At 43.0% G+C, this 22,585-nt stretch overlaps 1 protein-coding gene and 1 long non-coding RNA gene across 9 annotated transcripts in view; one reads left to right on the top strand and one right to left on the bottom strand.

The window, feature by feature from the left end:
• The window catches only part of patj (PATJ crumbs cell polarity complex component), a 472,630-nt gene extending 460,472 nt beyond the window's left edge, over positions 1-12,158 (top strand). For all 8 annotated transcript variants that reach the window (XM_068037182.1, XM_068037186.1, XM_068037183.1 and 5 more), the window contains 3 exons: positions 865-968; positions 3,237-3,360; positions 10,152-12,158. In XM_068037182.1, the coding sequence (XP_067893283.1) occupies positions 865-968; positions 3,237-3,360; positions 10,152-10,298 (375 nt within the window). In that variant the 3' untranslated portion in view covers positions 10,299-12,158. The remainder of the gene's footprint in view (positions 1-864; positions 969-3,236; positions 3,361-10,151) is intronic.
• LOC137372843 (uncharacterized) overlaps positions 1-22,585 on the bottom strand; it is a 35,431-nt gene that overhangs the window by 6,579 nt on the left and 6,267 nt on the right. The window lies entirely within an intron of this gene.

Genomic DNA, 22,585 nt, shown 5'->3' with positions numbered 1-22,585 from the left:
TCTGAATAAGTGCTGTAATTCCCATCCCACTTCCAACTCATTGGCTGACAAAATGGTGATAATAGACATTTAACCTCGAGCGTAGAATAACATCCCAAGGCACTTCACAGGAGTCTAATCCAACAAAAATCAACACCAAACCAAAGAAAAAGATATTGGGATGGGTGACTTTCATCTTGCAGTACATCAAGATTTTCCAGCCTATTACATCGTAAGGTTGGTATAATGTTTCATTAAGATTCTTAATAATTATGCAAGAATATTCAGACGAAATAATCAAAAACTAATTTTGTTTTCAGTTTTACTGAACTCGCAAAACTTTCTTGTAATACAGCAACTTTCACTGGTAAAACCTAATTAGGAAAATATTTTCAGGACTAAGATTTAAAAATGTAGCTTTAGCTTATTTAATAACAGTGCTGATATGTCACATATCATTCTGTATACTTACATTTCCTCGCTCCCTTCTGCTAAATTGCCACCAATCTGTCTGCAGCAGAGAGACTCATCCACAGTTATGTCTTGCTGCCACATTTTCCTACCTCAGAACAGTCAGTACATTTCAAAGCAATCATTGAACATGAAGCACTTTGTCTGAGAAACGTGATGAGGAACTCATAAATTCATGTCTCTCTCTTTAATTTCTGGGCAGCAAGCGAGTTTTCATGGCAGGTAGCCCTAGGTATACAGGGCATGATTTTCTGATAGGCAGTCAAGTCTTCTTACCACTTGTGTTATGTTACCAAGCATGGCCTATTTTAAGCTACAGACTTCTTCCTATAAATGACACTTTTCACCCACCTTTTTCGGTCACTTGTCTTTTCCTGTTCTTAACTAACTTGAGACCTTTTGCTTTATCTTCAGGTCATAGCTGACACAAATATCACTGCTATTGCAAGCCAACTTGAAAACATGTCAGCCGGTTCCAATTTGAACCCACCATCTGAAATTCGGCCAGGAGACCCAGAGTAAGTATGAGACAAATCAGCTCAGACTCTGTAAGTAAGTATGACATTCTCTGCTAAAAAATAGGAGTTAGATATGGCTTGGCATGCAAGGAAAATTTTAATCATCAGTGTAGAAATCAGAAAGTAAAAAGATTTTGCATTTCTTTAGTATCCTCAGAATCATCCCAAATGACATTCACTGCAATTAGTTACTGTTGAAGTGAATCATGATTATTATGTAATCAAATATTGCAGCTAATAAGTGTACAGCAAGTTCCTACAAACTGCAAGTGGAAAAAAATGAAAAAAGAATGACTCGCATTTATGTAGAGCCTTTCACAACCTCAAGACATCCCAATGCTCCTTACAGCGAATGAAGTTCTTTTGAAGTGTAGTTACTGTTGTATTTATAATATTGTCTGGTACCGGATGCCTTTATATCTGGCATACTAGGGTTAGGACAGAAGAATCATTTAAAGTGGTATGCACCTAAAGTAATTTTGCATAATGTAGGAGTCTAAAAGACAATGACTAGCCAGGAATACACTGAGATTTAGTTTGCTGTTCTCATCTATGTTTTTCACTTGAAATTAATCCATTATAGTCACACACACAGGTGGTCCTGGTGCAATTTTAGTTGCGGGCTTGTGTTTGGCAGGCCTGTGATGATGTCATCTCCGTGTGCATTGATGTCATCCCCATGCACAGTGACGTTTTTCCTCCGCACTGCTGGTCTGCCAGGTCTAGTGTCCAGTATTCTTGGCCTCCTGCAGTGGCCACCTACTGTTGTAATTTAGGAAAAGTGAGATGAATAGCCAGATTTTGGTGTATTGGTTGCAGGAGGAAAGTTGCCGAGGTCACCAGAACAACTCCCTGCTCTTTGAATAGTGCCATTGATCCTTTACATTATCTGAACCACCAGAACAGGCAGACAGGGCAGTTTAGCATGTTATCCAAAAGCACCTCAGTACTGCATTGAAATATCAACTTAAATTATGTGCTGAAGCCCTGGAGTGAAGCTTGAACCCACAAACTTCTGTCCCAGAGGCAAGAATGTAACCAACTCAGCCAAGCTGACATTAATAACTTATTTCACTATGATATTATATCAGCTACTGACCTTGAGACACAGCTACTAGTCTCAGAACAAGAGTATAAATTACAAATTTACAGTTATACTATAATTTTTTCTTCAGAACGTAGCTCCCAATTTCAGCTTCAGGCAGTGATAGTTTGAGAAGCCTGACAGCCTTTTATATCGTACAAAACCTTGGCTGCCCCATTAATGCCAAAGGCCTACTTGGTCAAATTTTCAGATGGCCTATATATGGTTGAGCAGCCAGCCTGCCTGAAGCAAGAAAAGCTTCTTAAATAAGTAAATTGGAGTCCTACGCCAAATGTACAACCCCAATTAAAGTTTTCAGGTACAAATGGGTGAAGTGTGCAGCATACAAGCACTGGCCATTTGAAGCAGGCACTGAGCAACCTAACCAGCGATCCTTAAAGGGATGCTGAATGGCATGTTCACAATGTTCACAAAATGGCTCAGGAAACTTGTACCTTTTTTTTGCTGGGCCCATGAGCAGGAATTTGCAGTTGTTCTCAGCAGTTTGTTTACTTAGCACATGGTGAGCATGTGGAAGGGGAAAAAGGTGTTGCAAGAGAATTAGACAGTGATTGGGAGCAGGAAGTTATAATGAAATAGTAAAGGCAATAATAAAGGAAGGAACGGTGATCTAAAAGGTATATAAAATAAAATAGTTTATAGGACAATAACTTTTTATAAGAAAAGTAAAGCAGCTTGTAATACAAGCAGCAGAATCTCAATAGGTGAAGTTTTAAGTTAAAATCAATTGAATTAATCCAAACATTAAAAATTTAAGCAAAATGTAAGCATAAAAATCCAACAATTGTGATGTTAAAGTGTGAAACCAAAATAAGAGACCCAAAATAATGCACAAAAAGTTGAATTATCAAGAGTGTCCACTTGTGGTACATAACGCATTGTGCCTTACATGGTATCCTAACCCCTCATTCTCCAATAGCATTTTTTCCAACACCCTTTGAACAATGCCACAGGAGATTTACCAGTGTATGTTTTTGAGTTTCAAAGCAAAAACCTGATTTATAGAAATAAGCTGCTTACTATTACTGGAGGATGTAATGTGGTATTCAGGTTTTGTTTCTGTATTAAATTTGTTAAAATGTGTAATTTTCTTAGTCTGATGTATCGTAAAAAATTGTAGAGTGAACATGAGCATCATGACTAAGCTATACTTTTATCATCAGACATCCACACTATATAAACATAACTTTAGAGAAAGGACCGGATGGACTAGGGTTCAGTATTGTTGGAGGACATGGAAGCCCTCATGGAGATCTGCCAATCTACGTTAAAACAGTGTTTGCCAAGGTAATTGTGTAATTCATGATAAATTTCCTTGCTGGTATTCAAACATTTCATCAGAAGGCAGCAATGGTTCTCTTTGTTGTTAGACTCTTATCTAAAACAATACTACAGAATAGTTTATATTCATAATAAAAATATTCTTGCAGGTGATATGATCTGTGAAAATATTTCGACTATGGAACTTCTCATGTCATCTCTCCTTTGGTTTTCCTTAACTAAGATCACCAATTTAGTCTGAAATTCTTTTACAAAGAACCAATTACAGTTAGAAACTGGGTGAGGTTACCCAAACTTATTTCATAGAGGGCTCTTATAGCCATCTAAAAAGGCTTTTGTCTTGTCAACTGAAGCTTACTCAATTCCTAGAGCTGGAACTACAATTGCATTTTATTTAGTAATTTTTAACTTCAATGGTGAAGACAGATTTTTGCTTTCAGAAAAGTATCCAGCAGGTTCAATTTTAGATGAAGAGGGCATTTTAAAGTGTTTCACTCATGCAGGTCTTGCTGAAAATCTAGTGTCACTAACCATGCAACTGTAATGACACAGGCTACAAAATGTAGAACAAGTAGGAGCTGCCAGTGGTGAATTAAATAAATAGCTCACATGAAAATGTAATGAAAGGAAGACTTGCATTTATACAGCACCTTTCATGATCACAGGATGTCTCAATGTGCTTTTAGTGTCAGTGAAGTACTTTTGAAGTGTTGTCACTGTAGTAATGTAGGAAAAGCAGCAGCCAATTTGTGCACAGCAAGCTCCTACAAACAGCAATGTGATGACCGGATAATCTGTTTTTGTGACGATGATTGAAGGATAAATATTGATCAGGGCAAGGGAGATAACTCATCTGCTTTCCTTCAAAATAGTGTCCACCTAAGAGGTTACCTGGTGTTTTAGTTATTTTGTTCCAAAATAATTATGTTTTATATTGTAAAGACTGAACCAATGTGCCTGTTGAGGCAGGTCACAAGAGAGTATAGAGTGAGATTTTAACAAGTATTGTATATACGAAGATGCACAATTGAGACGCATGTTTCTTAATGTAAAGGTGATTTTATTTTTTATCTTAATCTGTAAAGTTTTTTTCTAAAGTCTGTTCCTCCGTTTTTGGTTATTTGTAGAATTTTTAAAAATTTTTAGAAAGAAAAATAGGGCCAAATGGCCTACTCCTCCTATTTTCTAGGGCAGATGGGGCCTTGATTTATCATCGCATCTGCAAAATAGCACCTCTGACAGGCAGCACACACTCAGTACTGCACTAGAATGTCAGTGTTGATTTTTCTACTGAAGTCCTGGAGTGGGACTTGAACTCTCAAACTTCTGGCTCAGAGGCAAGAGTAAGAACAGATTTCACAACTCAAAACTGGGCGTCCATGAGGTGCTGTGGGCCATCAGCAGCAGCAGAATTGTCTTCAACCACAATCTGTAGCCTCATGGCCGGCATATCCCCCACTCTACCATTGCCATCAAGCTGACAGATCAACCCTGGTTTAATGAAGAGTGCAGGACGGCATGCCAGGAGCAGCACCAGGCATACCTAAAAATGAGGTGTCAACCTGGAGAAGCTACATCACAGGACTACATGCATGCCAAACTGTGGAAGCAGCATACTGTTACAACCAGGTGAGACAAGTGTCCAGGGGTCTTTCTCAGCCTTCACCTGGTCTTATTGCAACAGAGTTTAATTTTACACACACTGTGTTTTGATCTCCCCCTTGGTGAATCTTTGTTCACCGCTTTCCAATTGTAAGGTAAAGAAATGAGCACAAACAGGCCTTCTTGGATTTAAAGAAGAAAAGTGAAACTTATTTAAACTTAAACTCTAATTTGGTTAACGCTTAAGAATACACGCCGCGCACCATGCTAGCATGCATACGCAATAGGTACATGCAAATATGGACAGAAAAGAGCAGAGGAAAAAATAAAGTCGAGAGGTTTGAGGCAATATCAAAAGAGTTTGTTGTTACTGTGCATCGAGGTCACTGCAGTCCTTTTGTAGGTAATTCTTGCTTTTCATTGGGGCGCAGTATACTTCTTAAACCTTGTCCACTGTAGGAGACTTTTCTCGCTTGGGGTTCCTCTGTCTTCAATGGATTCCAAAGCTGGTGAGAAAGAGATGAGCAGACAGGAGAGAGGTAGTGGCAAGCCAGCCACGAGAGGTCATAGAGTTATACAGCACAGAAACAGGCCCTTTGGTCCATGCTGTCTGTGCCAGCCATCAAGCCTATCTATTCTAATCCTATTTTCCAGCACTTGGCCCATAGCCTTGTATGCTATGGCGTTTCAAGTGCTCATCTAAATACTTCTTAAATGTTGTGAGGGTTCCTGCCTTTACTACCCCTTCAGGCAGTGTGTTCCAGATTGCAACCACCCTCTGGATGACATTTTTTTTCCTCAACTCCCCTCTAAACCTCCTGCCCCTACCCTTAAATCTATGCCCCCTGGTTATTGACACGTGCACTAAGGGAAAAAGTTTCTTCCTGTCTACCCTATCTGTGCCCCTCATAATTTTGGATACTTCAATCAGGTCCCCACTCAGCCTTCTCTGCTTTAAGGAAAGCAACCCTCGCCTATCCAGTCTCTCTTCATACCTGAAATGCTTCAGCCCAGCCAACTTTCCAGTACAATCACAGCCTTCCTATAGTGTGGCAACCAGAACTGTACACAGTACTCCAGCTGTGACCTAACCAGCATTTTATACAGCTCCATTATAACATCCCTGCTCTTATGTTATATGCCTTGGCTAATAAAGGCAAGTATTCCATAAGCCTTCCTAACCACCTTATCTACCTGTGCTGCTGCCCCTTCAGTGATCTATGGACAAGTACACCAAGGACCCTGTGACCCTCTGTACTTCCTAGGGTCCTACCATCCATTGTATATTCCCTTGCCTTGTTAGTCCTCCCAAAATTTATCACCTGACACTTTTTAGGATTAAATTCCATCTGCCACTGCTCTGTCCATCTTACCAGCCCATCTATATCGTCCTGTAATCTAAGGCTTTACTCCTCACTATTACGACACCACCAATTTTCGTGTCATCTGCAAACTTAACTATATTCTCGTCTAAATCATTAATGTACACTATAAACAGCATGGGTCCCAGCACCGATCCCTGCGGTACACCACTGGTCTCAGGCTTCCAATCGCAAAAACAACCCACGACCATTACCCTCTGCCTCCTGCCACTGAGCCAATTTTGGATCCAATTTGCCAAATTGCCCTGGATCCCGTGGACTCTTGCCTTCTTGACCAATCTCCCATGCGGGACCTTATCAAAAGCCTTACTGAAGTCCATGTAGACTACATCAACTGCTTCACCCTCTTCTACACACCTAGTCACCTCCTTGAAAAATTCAGTCAAATTGGTTAGACGTAATCTCCCCCTGACAAAGCCATGCTGACTATCCTTGATTAATCCCTGCTTCTCCAAGTGGAGATTAATCCTGTCCCTCAGAGTTTTTTTCCAATAGTTTCCCTGCCACTGAACTTAGACTCACTGGCCTGTAATTACTTGGTTTATCCCTACTACCCTTCTTGAATTCTTTCTTTTGGGCCTCCTTATCTCGAGAGACAATGGATACATGCCTGGAGGTGGTCAGTGGTTTGTGAAGCAGCGCCTGGAGTGACTATAAAGGCCAATTCTAGAGTGACAGGCTCTTCCACAGGTGCTGCAGAGAAATTTGTTTGTCGGGGCTGTTGCACAGTTGGCTCTCCCCTTGCGCCTCTGTCTTTTTTCCTGCCAACTACTAAGTCTCTTCGACTCGCCACATTTTAGCCCCGTCTTTATGGCTGCCCGCCAGCTCTGGTGAACGCTGGCAACTGACTCCCACGACTTGTGATCAATGTCACAGGATTTCATGACGCGTTTGCAGACGTCTTTAAAGTGGAGACATGGACGGCCGGTGGGTCTGATACCAGTGGCGAGCTCGCTGTACAATGTGTCTTTGGGGATCCTGCCATCTTCCATGCGGCTCACATGGCCAAGCCATCTCAAGCACCGCTGACTCAGTAGTGTGTACAAGCTGGGGATGTTGGCCACCTCGAGGACTTCTGTGTTGGAGATACGGTCCTGCCACCTGATGCCAAGTATTCTCCGGAGGCAGCAAAGATGGAATGAATTGAGACGTCGCTCTTGGCTGGCATACGTTGTCCAGGCCTCGCTGCCATAGAGCAAGGTACTGAGGACACAGGCCTGATACACTCGGACTTTTGTGTTCCGTGTCAGTGCGCCATTTTCCCACACTCTCTTGGCCAGTCTGGACATAGCAGTGGAAGCCTTTCCCATGCGCTTGTTGATTTCTGCATCTAGAGACAGGTTACTGGTGATAGTTGAGCCTAGGTAGGTGAACTCTTGAACCACTTCCAGAGCGTGGTCGCCAATATTGATGGATGGAGCATTTCTGACGTCCTGCCCCATGATGTTCATTTTCTTGAGGCTGATGGTTAGGCCAAATTCATTGCAGGCAGCCTCAAGCCTGTCGATGAGACTCTGCAGGCACTCTTCAGTGTGAGATGTTAAAGCAGCATCGTCAGCAAAGAGGAGTTCCCTGATGAGGACTTTCCGTACTTTGGACTTCGCTCTTAGACGGGCAAGGTTGAACAACCTGCCCCCTGATCTTGTGTGGAGGAAAATTCCTTCTTCAGAGGACTTGAACGCATGTGAAAGCAGCAGGGAGAAGAAAATCCCAAAAAGTGTGGGTGCGAGAACACAGCCCTGTTTCACGCCACTCAGGATAGGAAAGGGCTGTAATGGTACCACATTTGCTGTCCTCCAGTCCTCTGGCACTTCTCCTGTGGCCAGGGAGGATTTGAAAATTTGTGTCAGAGCCCCTGCAATCTCCTCCCTTGCCTCACATAGCAGCTTGGGATACATCTCATCTGGGCCTGGGGATTTATCCACTTTTAAGCCTGCTATAACCACTAATACCTCCTCCCTTTTAATGCTAATTTGTTCAAGTATATCATAATCCCCCCCCTTGATCTCTACACCTACATCGTCCTTCTCCATGGTCCAGGAGCAAACAGCTTTCTGAGTTTTAAACTTCTATGGCAAGTTCAAATTCAAAAAACTCCTACAGCCAGTCAGTCATGTGACTAAACTGGTCTGACCACATCTGTTTGTGTATTCGGCCATCTTAGCTGTTAACCTGGAATGCTAGCTTCTCCACCTTCGACGTCTGGTAATCAAAAGTCCATTGTGGACTAAATTGGAGCAGGGAGTGGCCCCTTTGTCCTTTCCAGGTACTGTCTGTTACTATGCAAATGTCTTTCCAGTCAAGGGTCTGTTTTTTTTTTAAAGCAAGTTCTTTCTTTACTCCAGTAGCAGTTTAAAAATCAGTGTTCATGTGGCGAAATTAATGTGTCTCATTCTTGGCAGGTGGGGGCCTGCATGACAATACAATAAACAGAGCTAAGTGATCCCAAAGCAACGGATCAGATATAAGCTCTGCAGTCCTGCCATATCCAGTTGTGAATGGTGGTGGACAATTAAACAACTAACAGGAAGAGGAGACTCCACAAATATCCCCATCTTCAATGATGGGATAGCCCAGCACATCAGTGCAAAATACAAAGCTGAAGCATTTGCAACCATCTTCAGCCAGAAGTGCCGAGTGAATGATCCATCTCAGCCTCCTCCTGAGGTCCCCAGTATCACAGATACCAGCTTTCAGCCAATTTGATTCAGTCCATGTGATATAAAGAAACGGCTGAAGGCACTGGATACTGCAAAGGCTATGGGCCCTGACGCCTTTCCAGCAATAGTATTGAAGACTTGTGATCCAGAACTAGCCGCGCCCCTAGCCAAACTGTTCCAGTACAGCTACAACACTGACATCTTCCTGACAATGTGGAAAATTGCCCAGGTATGTCCTGTACACAAAAAGCAGGTCAAATCCAACACAGCCAATTGCCACCCCATCAATCTACTCCCGATCAGCAAATTGATGGAAAGGGTAATTGACAGTGCTATCAAGCGGCACTTACTCAGCAATAACCTGCCCGCTGGCGCTCAGTTTGGGTTCTGCCAGAGTCACTCCTCTCCTGACCTCATTATAGCCTTGGTTCAAATATGGACAAAAGAGCTGAACTCCAGAGGTGAGGTGAGAGTGATTGCCCTTGACATCACAGTAACATTTGACTGAGTATGGCATCAAGGAGTCAATGGGAATCGGAAAACTCTCCATGGGTTGGAGTCATACCTAGTGCACAGGAAGATGGTTGTGGCTGTTGGAGGTCAATCATCTTAGTCCCAGGACATCACTGCAGGAGTTCCTCAGGCTGATTTTTTTTCAGTCCTGGAATTATGAGTACAGCTGTAACACCTGAATTGCTACCCTGACTAGATAGATCAGTTAGTGCTGTGTGGCTCATGGATTGTACTGGGGACATTATCTGGTCTATCCATTTTGGTAGCAACTGGGCAATTCATTTTCCCACTAAATTCTAACAGCAGAGCTAATTTTTTGGAAATGAAAATAATTTTGGTATCATAGCATCACGTTATCTTCGCTGAAGGATCATAGCAATTGTTGAATAAGTTAATAAAAATGAAATGACTGATAAAATCCTCAAAAAAGGATGGTACACCACCAGGGGTTGCCCAGCTGTCAAGAGGCACTCTGACGTAATTGGGTTATACCAACTGCAGAATGCTGAGGTGTATTTTAGCACGGCCTCTGAAAGAATAGATGTGCTAGTTGAGAGTTGCAAAACAAAATATGCAAAAAAAATTATTTTAAACTGTCAGGAACTTGGATCCAACTGAATTGGTTATTGTCCTTTTGCAGGGAGCAGCGACAGATGACAGCAGGTTAAAACGAGGAGATCAGATTTTAGCTGTAAATGGAGAAAGTCTGGAAGGTGTCACTCACGAACAGGCTGTCGCTATCCTGAAACGGCAAAAAGGAACTGTAACGTTAACAGTACTGTCATGAATATAACAATGTGGGCATGATTAATATTGGCATCTCCGTTTAAATTCTGCCAGGAAATAATGTCATATTGCCAAACGCAGGAATGTCATTCAATTAAGATTGATTTTGGACCCAATTTTTTTTTCCTTTGAACTCATTAGTAACCAATATCAGTATGTTAAAAGAGGGATAACTAAATTACCGTGCATCAGTCACTGTGCTTTGATTTGTGAAAATCTTCCTATTGATCTTATCCAGCTGCAACTTCTTGACAAACCTCACTAAGTGCTTTTATATTTAAGCATACCGTGTAGCTATCGTAAATTGTTGGATCTGGAATGCCTGAGTCTGACTTTGGATACATAGGGATAGATTTAAATTTTTATCACTGGGGCAGGAATCTGGCTGAGCAGATTGCCAACCTTTATAGAACCCGTTGATTTTTTTTTTATATTTTGTCTCCTGAGCAATTTATTTCACTGATCTGTTCTGCTTCTGTTTACAACTTGTATTTTAAGTTTTTTTAGACTTTTTAAATTCCTTGTAACAGTAAAGACTTGCATGTATTTACAATGATCGTCCAATTTGCACTATATATGAAAACTTCCTTAGTCCCACACAACAAAAAAATTGTCAATCCTGATATAAGACTTAGAGAAAATTTCTTGCATGTCAGCCATTAGTTTTTCAAGTGGACGCAATTTTTTGATTCATCTGCCCATGTTTTACAAGAGAATTAACCTTTTCCACAGATGCCAGAGGTTGGTAGTATGAAACAATCAGATTATTCAGAAGTTGGGCCTGGAACCACTTATTATTTTGTCTACAAACCTCAGGCAGAATAACTTAGAAAGAACTCTTGCGGTCTGATTTTAACTCGAGGTGCGAATCAGGGTGTGCAGGGGCCAGCGTGAGAAGCGAGCCATCCACCCCGACACCCTGAGAGATTGAATTTTGTTTTCCATGCCCCACTAGCATTTTCTGACATTGCTTCCCGTCCAAAGCCAGTGGGAATTCCATTACCGTCACTGAGTGAGAGTCAGAATTTGTGGCAAAACACGGAAATGGTCCTGACAAAATAAGGAGGTTAGTCCATAATTGAGGAGCTCAGGGAAGGAGAGACCCAAATTATTCTTTAAAAATTAGAAAAAGCTATGCTTCCCAGCCTGGATCCTGGGTGCCATGGTAGATATGAGATGTTGTGGCCCATAGTCGGACCTGCAGTTATAATGGCATACAACAATGGATGACACATCGGAGCATTCCCTGATGTCCCTTTGGCTCTCAGTTTATGAAATTCACAATAAAATTATTGAAATTAGGAGCACACTGTGCAGAAATCACAGGTTCAGGCACAATGCCCCATTATTACATGCTCCAGCATTTCTGAGAGAGGCTGGGATAGGATGTCAGTGTCACTCTTTTTTATGCTTTTATGCTTCAAAGCAATGATTTGAAGAAATAAAATGACATAAATTTATCACTACCAATCATTCCATTCCGCTACATGCCTTATTGCTGTGTGTAGACTGCTTCCTTTAAAATTAAAAATAGCAGAATAAAGCAAAATTTCCTGTGTATTTACATGGTTCTTTGTGGTGAACAGCCTCTTGTTATTATTCTACTGTACACCTCTGTTCTTTGCCTGAATATTTTTTGCATATTCACTCAAATGTTTAATTCTGGAACTTTCTAAGGAAAAGTGATAATGTATGAGATATATAATATTGAAAAAATACTATGGCAGAGGAATTTAATTAATGCAATAATTGTTTCTGGGGAGCTGTACTTTGTGTTTTATTTCAAATCATTGTAAATTATATGGATTACTTAGTTGTGGAAAGTTAAAGAAGCTTGAATGTATGAGAGTTAAGATTCTGAAGTAAATTAAAATGTAATTTCTTCAATTCAGAATTTTTAAAGATGTTATCAATAGTGTGTGTGTTTTCTATTTCTATCATTTCACCCCCACTCTAACTTTTGTCCCGTCCTCTCCAGAAATTGCTGACCCTTACTAGGCAGATCTGAGGTAGCTGCCTTGGGTTGTTATTGTTTGCACGTGAGGCTACTATTAGCAGGTTCACCCTGTGCTCAGTGACCTACATTGGCTCCAGCATTTCAGCAATGCCTCTACTTTTAAAATTCTCATCCTTGTTTTAAAATGCCTACATGACCTCACCCAGACCTTTCTTTGTAATCTCCCCCAGCCCGACAACCCTCCGAGGTTTCTGCACTCTTCCAATCCTGGTCTTTTGGACATCCCCGATTTTAATTGCTCCACCATAGGCAGCTATGCCTACTGCTGATGAGGTCCTAAAACTATGGAGTTCCCTCTCTAAACCTCTCTGCCCCACTACCTCTCTCTTCTCCTTTAAGACAGTCCTTAAAACCCATCTCTTCTGTCCTAACATTTCCTTTTGTGGCTTGGTGTTAGATTTTAATTGGTAATGCTCCTATGAAGTGCCTTGGGACATTTTACTACATTAAACATCAGTGAGAGTCATTCAAAGAGGAAATAGTGAGAGTCCAGAGCCAACATGTACCCGTTAAGGTGAAGGGTAGGACCATCAGGACCAGGGAACCCTGGATGTCAAGGGATATAGAGCATTGGATCAGGAACAAAAAGGAGGCTTACGGCAGATCCCAAGCACTGAAAACAGCGGAGGCACTAGAGGAGTATAGAAAGTGTAGGGTGGCACTTAAAAAAAGTAATTAGGAGAGCGAAGAGGGGGCATGAAAAAACACAGGCGGACAAGATAAAGAAAAATCCCAAGGCGTTTTATAAGTATATTCAGGGTAAGAGGATAACCAGGGAAAGAGTAGGGCCCATTAGGGACAAATGTGGCAATTTTTGTGTGGAGCCGGAGGACATAGGTGAGGTTTTAAATGATTACTTTTCATCGGTGTTCACTATGGAGAAAGACGATGTAGGTGTAGAGATTAGGGAGGGGGATTGTGATATACTTCAACATATTAGCATTGACAGGGAGGAAATATTAGCTGTTTTAGCAGGCTTAAAAGTGGATGAATCCTCAGGCCCAGATGAGATGTATCCCAGGCTGTTATGTGAGGCAAGGGAGGAGATAGCAGGGGCTTTGACACAAATTTTCCTCTCTGGCCACAGGAGAGGTACCAGAGGACTGGAAGACAGCGAATGTGGTACCATTATTCAAGAAGGGTAGTAGGGATAAAGCAGGTAATTACAGGCCGGTGAGTCTAACATCAATGGTTGGGAAAATATTGGAAAAAATTCTGAGGGAGAGGATTAATCTCCACTTGGAGAGGCAGGGATTAATCAAGGATAGTCAGCACGGCTTTGTCAGGGGGAGATCGTGTCTAACTAACTTGATTGAATTTTTCGAGGAGGTGACTAGATGTGTAGATGAGGGTAAAGCAGTTGATGTAGTAAACATGGATTTCAGTAAGGCTTTTGATAAGGTCCCACATGGGAGATTGGTTAAGCAGGTAAGAGCCCATGGGATCCAGGGAAACTTAGCAAATGGGATCCAAAATTAGCTTAGTGGCAGGAGGCAGAGGGTAATGGTCGAGGACTGTTTTTGCAATTGGAAGTCTGTGACCAGTGGTGTACCACAGGGATCGATGCTGGGACCCATGCTGTTTATAGTGTACATTAATGATTTAGATGTGAATATAGGAGGTATGATCAGTAAGTTCGCAGATGACACGAAAATTGGTGGTGTTGTAAATTGTGAGGAGGAATTCCTGAGATTACAGGACGATATAGATGGGCTGGTAAGATGGGCGGAGCAGTGGCAAATGGAATTTAATCCTGAAAAGTGTGAGGTAGTGCCTTTTGGGAGGACTAACGAGGCAAGGACCCTAGGAAGTACAGAAAGTCACAGGTACCTTGGTGTACTTGTCCATAGATCACTGAAGGCAGCAGCACAGGTAGCTAGGAAGGCATATGGGATACTTGTCTTTATTAGCCGAGGCATAGAATATAAGAGCAGGGAGGTTATGATGGAGCTATATAAAACGTTAGTTAGGCCACAGCTGGAGTACTGTGTACAGTTCTGGGCACCACACTATAGGAAGGATGTGATTGCACTGGAGAGGGTGCAGAGGAGATTCACCAGGATGTTGCCTGGGCTGGAGCATTTCAGCTAAGAAGAGAGACTGGAAACGCTAGGGTTGTTTTCCTTGGAGCAGAGAAGGCTGAGTGAGGACATGATTGAGGTGCACAAGATTATGAGGGGCAATGATAGGTTGGATAGGAGGAAACTTTTTCCCTTAGCAGAGGGGTCAATAACTAGGGGGCATAGATTTAGGGTAAGGGGCAGAAGGTTTAGGGGAGATTTGAGGAAGTATTTTTAAGCTAAATTTTATTTTTTTGCTAAGCATTACCCTGTTAAGTAAATAAGAACTCCCTGATAAGTCTGTTGACATACACTGAGGACTCTATGCATTGTAATGCTATTTACAAACCTCTGCTATGAGTCATTGGGAATGTATCTGACCAAAGTAACCACCTCACTAAAAATATTCCTTATACTCCCGTGTAGTAAGGTGTTTACATACACACAGATACTACAACAATAACTTGGCTTTCACTCAAAATCTGAACAAGTGTCTATCTCTGATGCGTCTTTACTGCACTGAACTAACAAACACTGATGGGCAGCTTAATAGGTGCTATGGCTACTATTTTCAATTAAGAATCAAAAATTTGTAAGATTATGATGCATTGCATGAGAAACCTTTTCTGATATTCTGTCCTTTCTCCTCCAAAGATGAGGGAGGGTCATATACAACCAAGAAGAAAGCAATAAAGTGCTTGCTATTTGAACAGAGTTCTTTTTTAAAGACACTGATTTGAAAGATTATCAAAAAGCATTAATATGCTGGACCACAAGGCACTCCAGCTAGTTCCTAGATAGTCTGCTTAAGGCACTGAGGGAGCTAAATTGGATAGTCCCTAAAATCAGGTGCACCTCAAGCCTGTTCAAAGTGATGCAGGCAGCATTCAAGCTTCATGCAGCTCCAGCACTGAACAGGGGGCCAGGTTCATGCAAGATTAGCACCTCTTAAAGCCAGACTGCGCCTCTTAAAGACTAGGTGCATTCTGGCTGCAGCAGGGGCTGAAGCTGCGTGAAGAAGAGTGCAACAGCAGGAGGAAACTAACAGGCCAGGGAGTGTGTCCATCCTTCTCAGATGCCCTGCCTTCACTCACCTACCAACAGTCTCTATCAACCACAACTCATGCCTCACATTCGTAGCCTCACCTCAACTTCACATACTTAGCACTGCTGGAAGCTGCACATCCAAATCTCTCAGCTTTCACCCACTGTCAGCTAATTAACTGTGGCAGGTGCATCACCCAAACACATTACACCACACTCACTGACACACTTTCCTCTCTCTTGCAAGACAGGATGGCTCATAATAGGCAGCAGCAGCTAACTGGTAGGTGGCTGTCATGTGCCCACCTCCATGGAGGAGATAGTGCTGGGAGTAATTGGAGCGGCCATCATGATGGTATGTTCCAGATGGTGGAAACATCACTCCTCTCATTTCACCCCCTCCCCAAACACTGCCCTTGTGCATTTATTCTTTCATATACCCAAGAACTGCCAGCTGACCAGCCAGTGGTGCAAGAGGTTGAAGACAAAGAGGGAGAAGAGACTGAGGAGGAAGAAACGCAGTCACTCGTTCGGACCGTTGCAGCCACAAGCTCAAATACTGGCACTCACGAGCTTTAGCAGGTCGAAGAGGTGGGATTTGCATGAGGTGAGTCACTGGACATGAGTGGATTGCAGCCAGGCTGAGGAAAGATAGCACAGGTGCCAGTTCCCTGGAGGGCAAGGTCACACATGAGTCCTCTGCAGAGGTCTCATATGAGGACTTCAATTGGGGCAGCCTACAGAAAAAGGCTGATGGGCATGCACACAGAAGTGCTTGGTGTATTAACAGGTTTTCCAGAAAGCCTGCTATCACTGTCAAGGAGCGTGGAGGAGTTGGGCTCCAATTTAGCACAAGGTTTTTCACAGAGCTTGGCGCCCCTCCTTTCCTGTGTGTAAATAGTGTCCAATTCCATGAGAGCACTTGCAGACCCAACCATTTTGCAGCATCTGATGGCTGATGTCTCAGCATCCACTGTAGCACAAGCAGAAGCCACCCAACATCTGACATCCCACATCCCCCTCATCTTTCCACAGATGCTGCCAGACCTGCTGAGTGAATCCAGCATTTCTTGTTTTTGTCCCCTCATCTCACAGTTTGTTGATTTACAATCATGCACCTCTTGCATCCCCCCACTTCTCTCACCCCAACGCTGCCTTTATGACTTTATGCTTTCAGATACCCAAGAACTACCGCCTGGCCAGCCAGTGGTGCAGGAGGCTGAAGGCCTGGAGGGAGAAAAGACTGAGGAGGAAGAAGCACAGCCTCTTGATCTGATTCTTACAGCTACCTGAGTGTCAGTCTGAATGCTGCAGTGGAAACTCCAACTGAGGTTATGAAACCTTAGCTTGTTACCATACAGACTCAAACTACTTCCATCGTGGCTACGTATACCAGTGCTCAAAGGGACTTTCAGGGAGACTTTCCTCCAACAGATTACTCTGATAACTGAGGTGCCACCCCAGGAGATTAGCAGTAGCGCTGTGCAGCATCATTCTGCTGTCCTTTCTCAGAATAACAGCATTCGTGCTCCCAATACTGTCACTCTGCCAGTGCCCTTGCTGTTGCCTGTCAGCCAGCCAGCCTAGACTGCTGCAGCCTATACCAAGTGGTGTAGTCCAGGCCTTCAAAGCCAGGGTTGCTCGAGGGTGTCCTGCAAGGCCATCTGCAGTCTCCTCCATTGAAATGCAGAAACCTTCCACCAGCCATGCTGCAGCCTCTGGGATTATTGTTGTCATCAGTCCCTCGAACTGAGGATGACTTCTGCCAGGCACCCATGATTTGTGTATCCTTAGGTGACTCAGCAGGCCAATCCTGGAACCAGATCTTTGGGCAGAGAGGACAAGAGTTGCCTAGTCGAAGGAGGGGTTCTCAAAGCCAGAGTTCTGTTCTCTCTTCTTCCGCTTTGGTCGCTTCTCCGCAGCAGAGTTTATGTGGTTAGTTTCCAACTGTGTTGCAACTTGTTGGATGAGGCACTGCCACATGGTACAGTTTGTGGCAAGTTCCTCCCATGCATAGATGTTAATTTTTCCTCTTTTCAATGAGACCTTCAGACTGTCCTTAAAACATTTTCTCTGTCCTCCTTGAGATCAGGCACTATTCTTAAGTGTGAGAAGAGGACCTGCTTCGGAAGCCGATTATTTGGCATGCGGATGCAGTGTCCAGATCAGTGGAGCTGATTTCGCATAATCATGGTTAAGATGCTAGAGTTTGTTCACCTGTCTTCCCACTTGACCTAGAGCATCCTGCAGAGACACTGCTGGTAGACATTGTCCAGTGCCCGGAGGTGCCTTTGGTAGGTGATACAAGTCTCACTGCCATATAAAAGAGTGGTGACAACAGTGTTGTAGACAAAAGCCTTTGTCCTCTTTTAAAGATCTCTGTTGTTGAAGACCCGGGTGCGTAGTTTTTGGAAGGCTGTGGTAGCACAGCTGATAGTGTGCTGGATCTCCACTTCGATGGTGACCTTTTGAGAAAGGTAGCTGTCAAGATATAGGAAATGTTCAATGACTTCTAAAGTTTCCCCATCAATATGAATAACTGGAGGTGTAGATGCTTGTCCAGGGGAGACCTGGTGGAGGATTTTGGTCTTGCTGATGTTGAGTGAGAGACCAACCCTTTTGTATGCAGGGTTGAGGATGTCACTTGCAGTGTGGGCCACACCTGCGCAGTCATCGGCATATTGTAAGTCTTGGATATGCTGGAGGGTCACCTTAGTCTTGATTCTCAGCCTGTTAAGGTTGAAAAGCTTCCTGTCGAGTCAAAACTCTATCATGATCCCTTGTGGAAATTGATCACAAATGAGTTCCATGGCCAGGCTGAGGTCGGTAGGTAGTGAAGAGAGAAGGTGCAATCTCACAGTCTTGCTTGACACTTGTCTGGACAGGGCTCAGTCTCCAACCCATTACACATGATGGCTGCTGTCATACCATGCTGGACATCAAAGTCTCTGGAGAACTTTCCAAACGGCTTCACAATTGATGGAGCCAAATGCCTTTGACAGATCAATAAAGGCCATGTAGAGCTCTTTGCGTTGTTTCAGACATTTTTCATTAATTTGTCGAGTGACAAAGATCATATCTCTGGTTCCCCTGGATGGCCGGAAACCACAATAGGTCTCTGGAAGGATGTCTTCGCTGACAAGGAGGAGGCAGTTCAAGAGGAGTCATGAGAATCTTCCTGACAGTGGATAGGAGGGATAAGCCTCAACAGTTTCCAGAAATAGATTTATCACACCCTTCTTGAAAAGTGAGGCAATGATGGCATTGCGGAAGTCGAGAGCTAGTACCTCCTCTTCCCAGATTTTTGTTAAAAGGTCTGAGAGTTTGAGCGAGCATTCATGATCACCAGCTTTATAGATTTTTGCAGGAATGTTGTCCAGACCACACCTTACTGTTCTTGGATAGACTTTAGTATCTCAGCAAGTGTTGGCAACATTGCATGGGAACACTAGGCCAGACAAAGGCACCTGCAAGACAGGCGCTAAGGGAATGCACAAGGGTGAATAGTTGAGTATTGGATGTTTTGTTGAATAAACTTGGTATGGAATGGTTGTTTTGTGGTGGGTTAGAGGAATGCTGTGATGATCTGTAACAAAGGGATGATAAGGCGTGAAACTGTTGAATCTGGGGTTTAATTCATGGGAACTGGAGCTGAATGATGCATTCATGGACAGCCCATCCAAAACGTTGATGTGCCATGAGGTGCTCACTGAATCAGTTGTGGCAAAGACTGTGCCCTCCTGATGGCCGGGTTGTGGAGGATGCAACTGACCATCTAATCTCGGTACACCCGTTTAAGCAGTCGAGGCAGGAGCGTGACGTTACTCATTATGTGAACATTGGCCACATGTGGTAAGGTTGCGGAGGGTAGTCTTGAGCCAGGTGCAGTCTGGATAGCTCTGGTTGCCCAGCAGGAGCCCTTTGATTCAACGTGGTTGCTGAAAGATTGCTGCAACAGCAGAATGGTGCAGAATGAACGAGTTATGACTGTTGCTAGGATAATGGGCATTCACCAGCGTGATGTGCTGGGTGTGGTCGCACATCAACTGCACATTGTGTGTCATATGCTTTGTGGTTTCGGTACAGCTCACCATTAAGGTGCGGCACCCACAAACCCACAAAGGCTCTCTGCACCGTGGGGAAGCCTGCTATCCCGGCAAAGCATAAAAGGTTGTTGCGCAAAGTGGGAGCTCATGGTATAGGAGGTAACGTATTGGAATGGATAGAAGATTGGCTGGCTGGCAGAAAACAGAGTATGCATAAATGGGTTCTTTTCTGATTGGCAGGATGTGACGAGTGGAGTCCCGCATGTGTCTGTGGCTGGGGCCTCAACTTTTTACAATTTATATCAATGACTTAGTTAAGGGGAGCGATGGCATGGTAGCTAAATCCACCTGCTTCTCTCTGTTTTGAGAGAACACAATGAAGTCCCTGTCCTGGCATATAGAACCTCTGTCACCTCCTGAATACAACTATGGATGGTGAACTGCAAGATGCTTGCTATATTGCCTGTTCCAGCCTGGAAGGATTACCTTCTGCGGAAATTAAGGACCACAGTCACCTTCAAGCCACTGGCAGTGCCATCCTTGCTTTGCTCTGAGGCTACAGGTCTTGTTCCAAGAGCTGGTAGAGTTCTGTGAGCACCTCCTTGGTCAATCACATTTGATGAACATACTGCTCCTGGCTTAGGTGCAGGTAGGAGAAGTGTTCCCTGAAGACCCTAGGTGAGTAAGGCCTCCTACTGAGAGCCCTTCTACTCCTTGTCCTCCTCCCTGAGAGCAGCTTGTCTTCTTTGCTGCGTCTGCACCATCTTACTCTGATGCTGAAGCCCAATGGGGACAGCTACTATAGTCCACATGACTGGGAACAAATGGTGTGCTCAGAGCCCTTGCAGTAGCAACCAGTGCCTTCGCCACGTGCAGCACCATTCCCTGCAGACTTTACCAACTTATATGAACTCCTCAAAACATCTACTACTTCCACAAACTCAGCAAGAGCCAGTAGAAAATATTAAGCAACTAAACTGCAAGTTTTTGATCCCTTTAAATAGCACTGGTTGTGGGGTGTGATCATTTGTGCTATTAATGCATAATTACCTGTGTGTGTGTGTTTAAGAAAGGATGTTATCTCGAGTGACAAGATCGACAATAGCAGGTGGAATGTCAAATTAGAGTTAGACCCTGACTGACATCACAATCTACCTATTCTGTATACTTCCGCCGCACGCATGTAACATCAGCTCTAGCACCCTCACTAAGATGCCACTTGGCGCAGGCCATGCAGGAACTGGACAGAAGAGGCATACACACCAATTTTGAACTAAGCCGAAGCTATCGGCACTACGGAGCCAAATTTTGCGACCTAAAAGTTTCTAATGATTTTGTGCCTAATTGTAGCCTGGGAATTGTGAATTCTGATAAAAATTCTGAGAAATTCAACATTCCAAAATGTTCTAAAACTGCCAATGTGGGGCAGTTATTGAGTGTGAAAACAAGGCAGAATTACTTAGTTCAGTAAACTGGTCTGTTTTTTCACATAGACTTACTAGTCTGGATTTTTAACTTTTCTTGTGGTTGGCTAAGTGTGACAGGGCAGGACTACCGCCTGCTGATCCTGTCAAGGTTTCTGAGTCAGCCTTATTTAAATATTCTGGGCAAATGGAGTCATGGCATAGAAGGAGGCCATTCGTCCCATCAAGCCCATTGTAAGATTATTAGCTTACTAACCAGAATACCAATTGTTAAAATCTAGCTATTATAAACTAGCAACTAACTTATTATAAACTAACTTATTATAAACGATTATTTAACTTTATTAGAACACTTCATTGTAGGATGGTAAAGTGAGGAAACTTAGGAAATAGGACACAGTATAGAAAAGATGTCAAGGTAGAGGAATACTGGGAAATTGTGTCAAGTTTTAAAAGCTTACAGCAAAAAGGGTGAGACTTTGAAGGCAATCAGTGAGAAGCAGCTTCTGTGAGAACAGAATATAGATTTATCTTGCAATGAAACAAGGAACCACAGAATGTAAAAGCATGGAACTACAGTAATAAATGCAAAGGACATTACCTATGTAAATTGGAAAGGCTAGCAACAGCCACAAAATAAACCTTGTTTGGTTAAGGAAAGCATGCTTTAATATGAGGCTAAAGATGATTGGGGAAAGGGAGGGGTTAATTGGAAAGCAGCCAGGATAAAAGATGCCTTGTCTTTGTATGGCCGAGAGAATCTTCAAATAAATGAGAGAGAGAGAGAAAAGCTTGAAGACCAAAAGCGTCAGGAGAAACTAGTCGTGCGCTCTACTGTGCAGTTCCTGACACAGTTAGTATTATCCTTGTTAGACTGTTAATCCTTGCCTGAGTTTGTGATCATAGTTTATCTGAAAACTTAATAAATGTGTCCTAATGAGAACAGAAAGTGCCAGAAATACTCAGCAGATCTGGCAGCATCATGGAGAGAGAAACAGAGTTAACATTTCAGGTCTGTTACCTTTCATCAGAACTGGCAAAGGTTAGAAATGTAACAGTCTTTGACAAAGTGAAAGGAGGAGGGGTGAAGAACAGCAAAAAGGAAGGTCTGTGATAGGACAGAGGGCAGGAGAGGTTAGACGCCATAGATGTCATGGAACAAGAGGCAAATAGAGTGCTAAATAGTTGTAGTAAAGGACAAAGCATTTGGCCAGAGAGTGTGCTAATGGCAGAATAGCTTTGTCTGAAAGCAAAACATGAAAAACAAGTTGAAGATTGGCACATTGTTAAAAAATAAATAATAAAATATAAGAATAAAAATATTAAAATAAATAAAAAATAATGGGGCTCATGGACTGAAATTATTGAACTCAGTATTGAGTCCAGAAGGCTGTAGAGTGCCTAATCGGAAGATGAGGTGCTGTTCCTTGAACTTGCGTTGAGCTTCACTGGAACACTGCATCAAGCTGAGGACAGAAATTTGGGAGTGAGAGCAGGGTGGTGAATTAAAATGGCAAGCAACCGCAAGCTCAGGGTCATGCTTCTGCAAAATGTTCACGCAATCTTTGTTTAGTCTCCTCAATGTACATGAAAGCAGAGCTGCTCATTATTCCACTATTAACAGTCTCTCTGGACTAATGCTTTGTCTTTCACCACAAGCATTAACACATGCTTTGCCTTTGTCCCAAGACAGCTGT

This window comes from Heterodontus francisci, chromosome 8, assembly GCF_036365525.1.
Source record: "Heterodontus francisci isolate sHetFra1 chromosome 8, sHetFra1.hap1, whole genome shotgun sequence".
NCBI classification, from domain to species: Eukaryota; Metazoa; Chordata; class Chondrichthyes; order Heterodontiformes; family Heterodontidae; genus Heterodontus; species Heterodontus francisci.
This window is presented reverse-complemented; position numbering and strand designations above follow the sequence as displayed.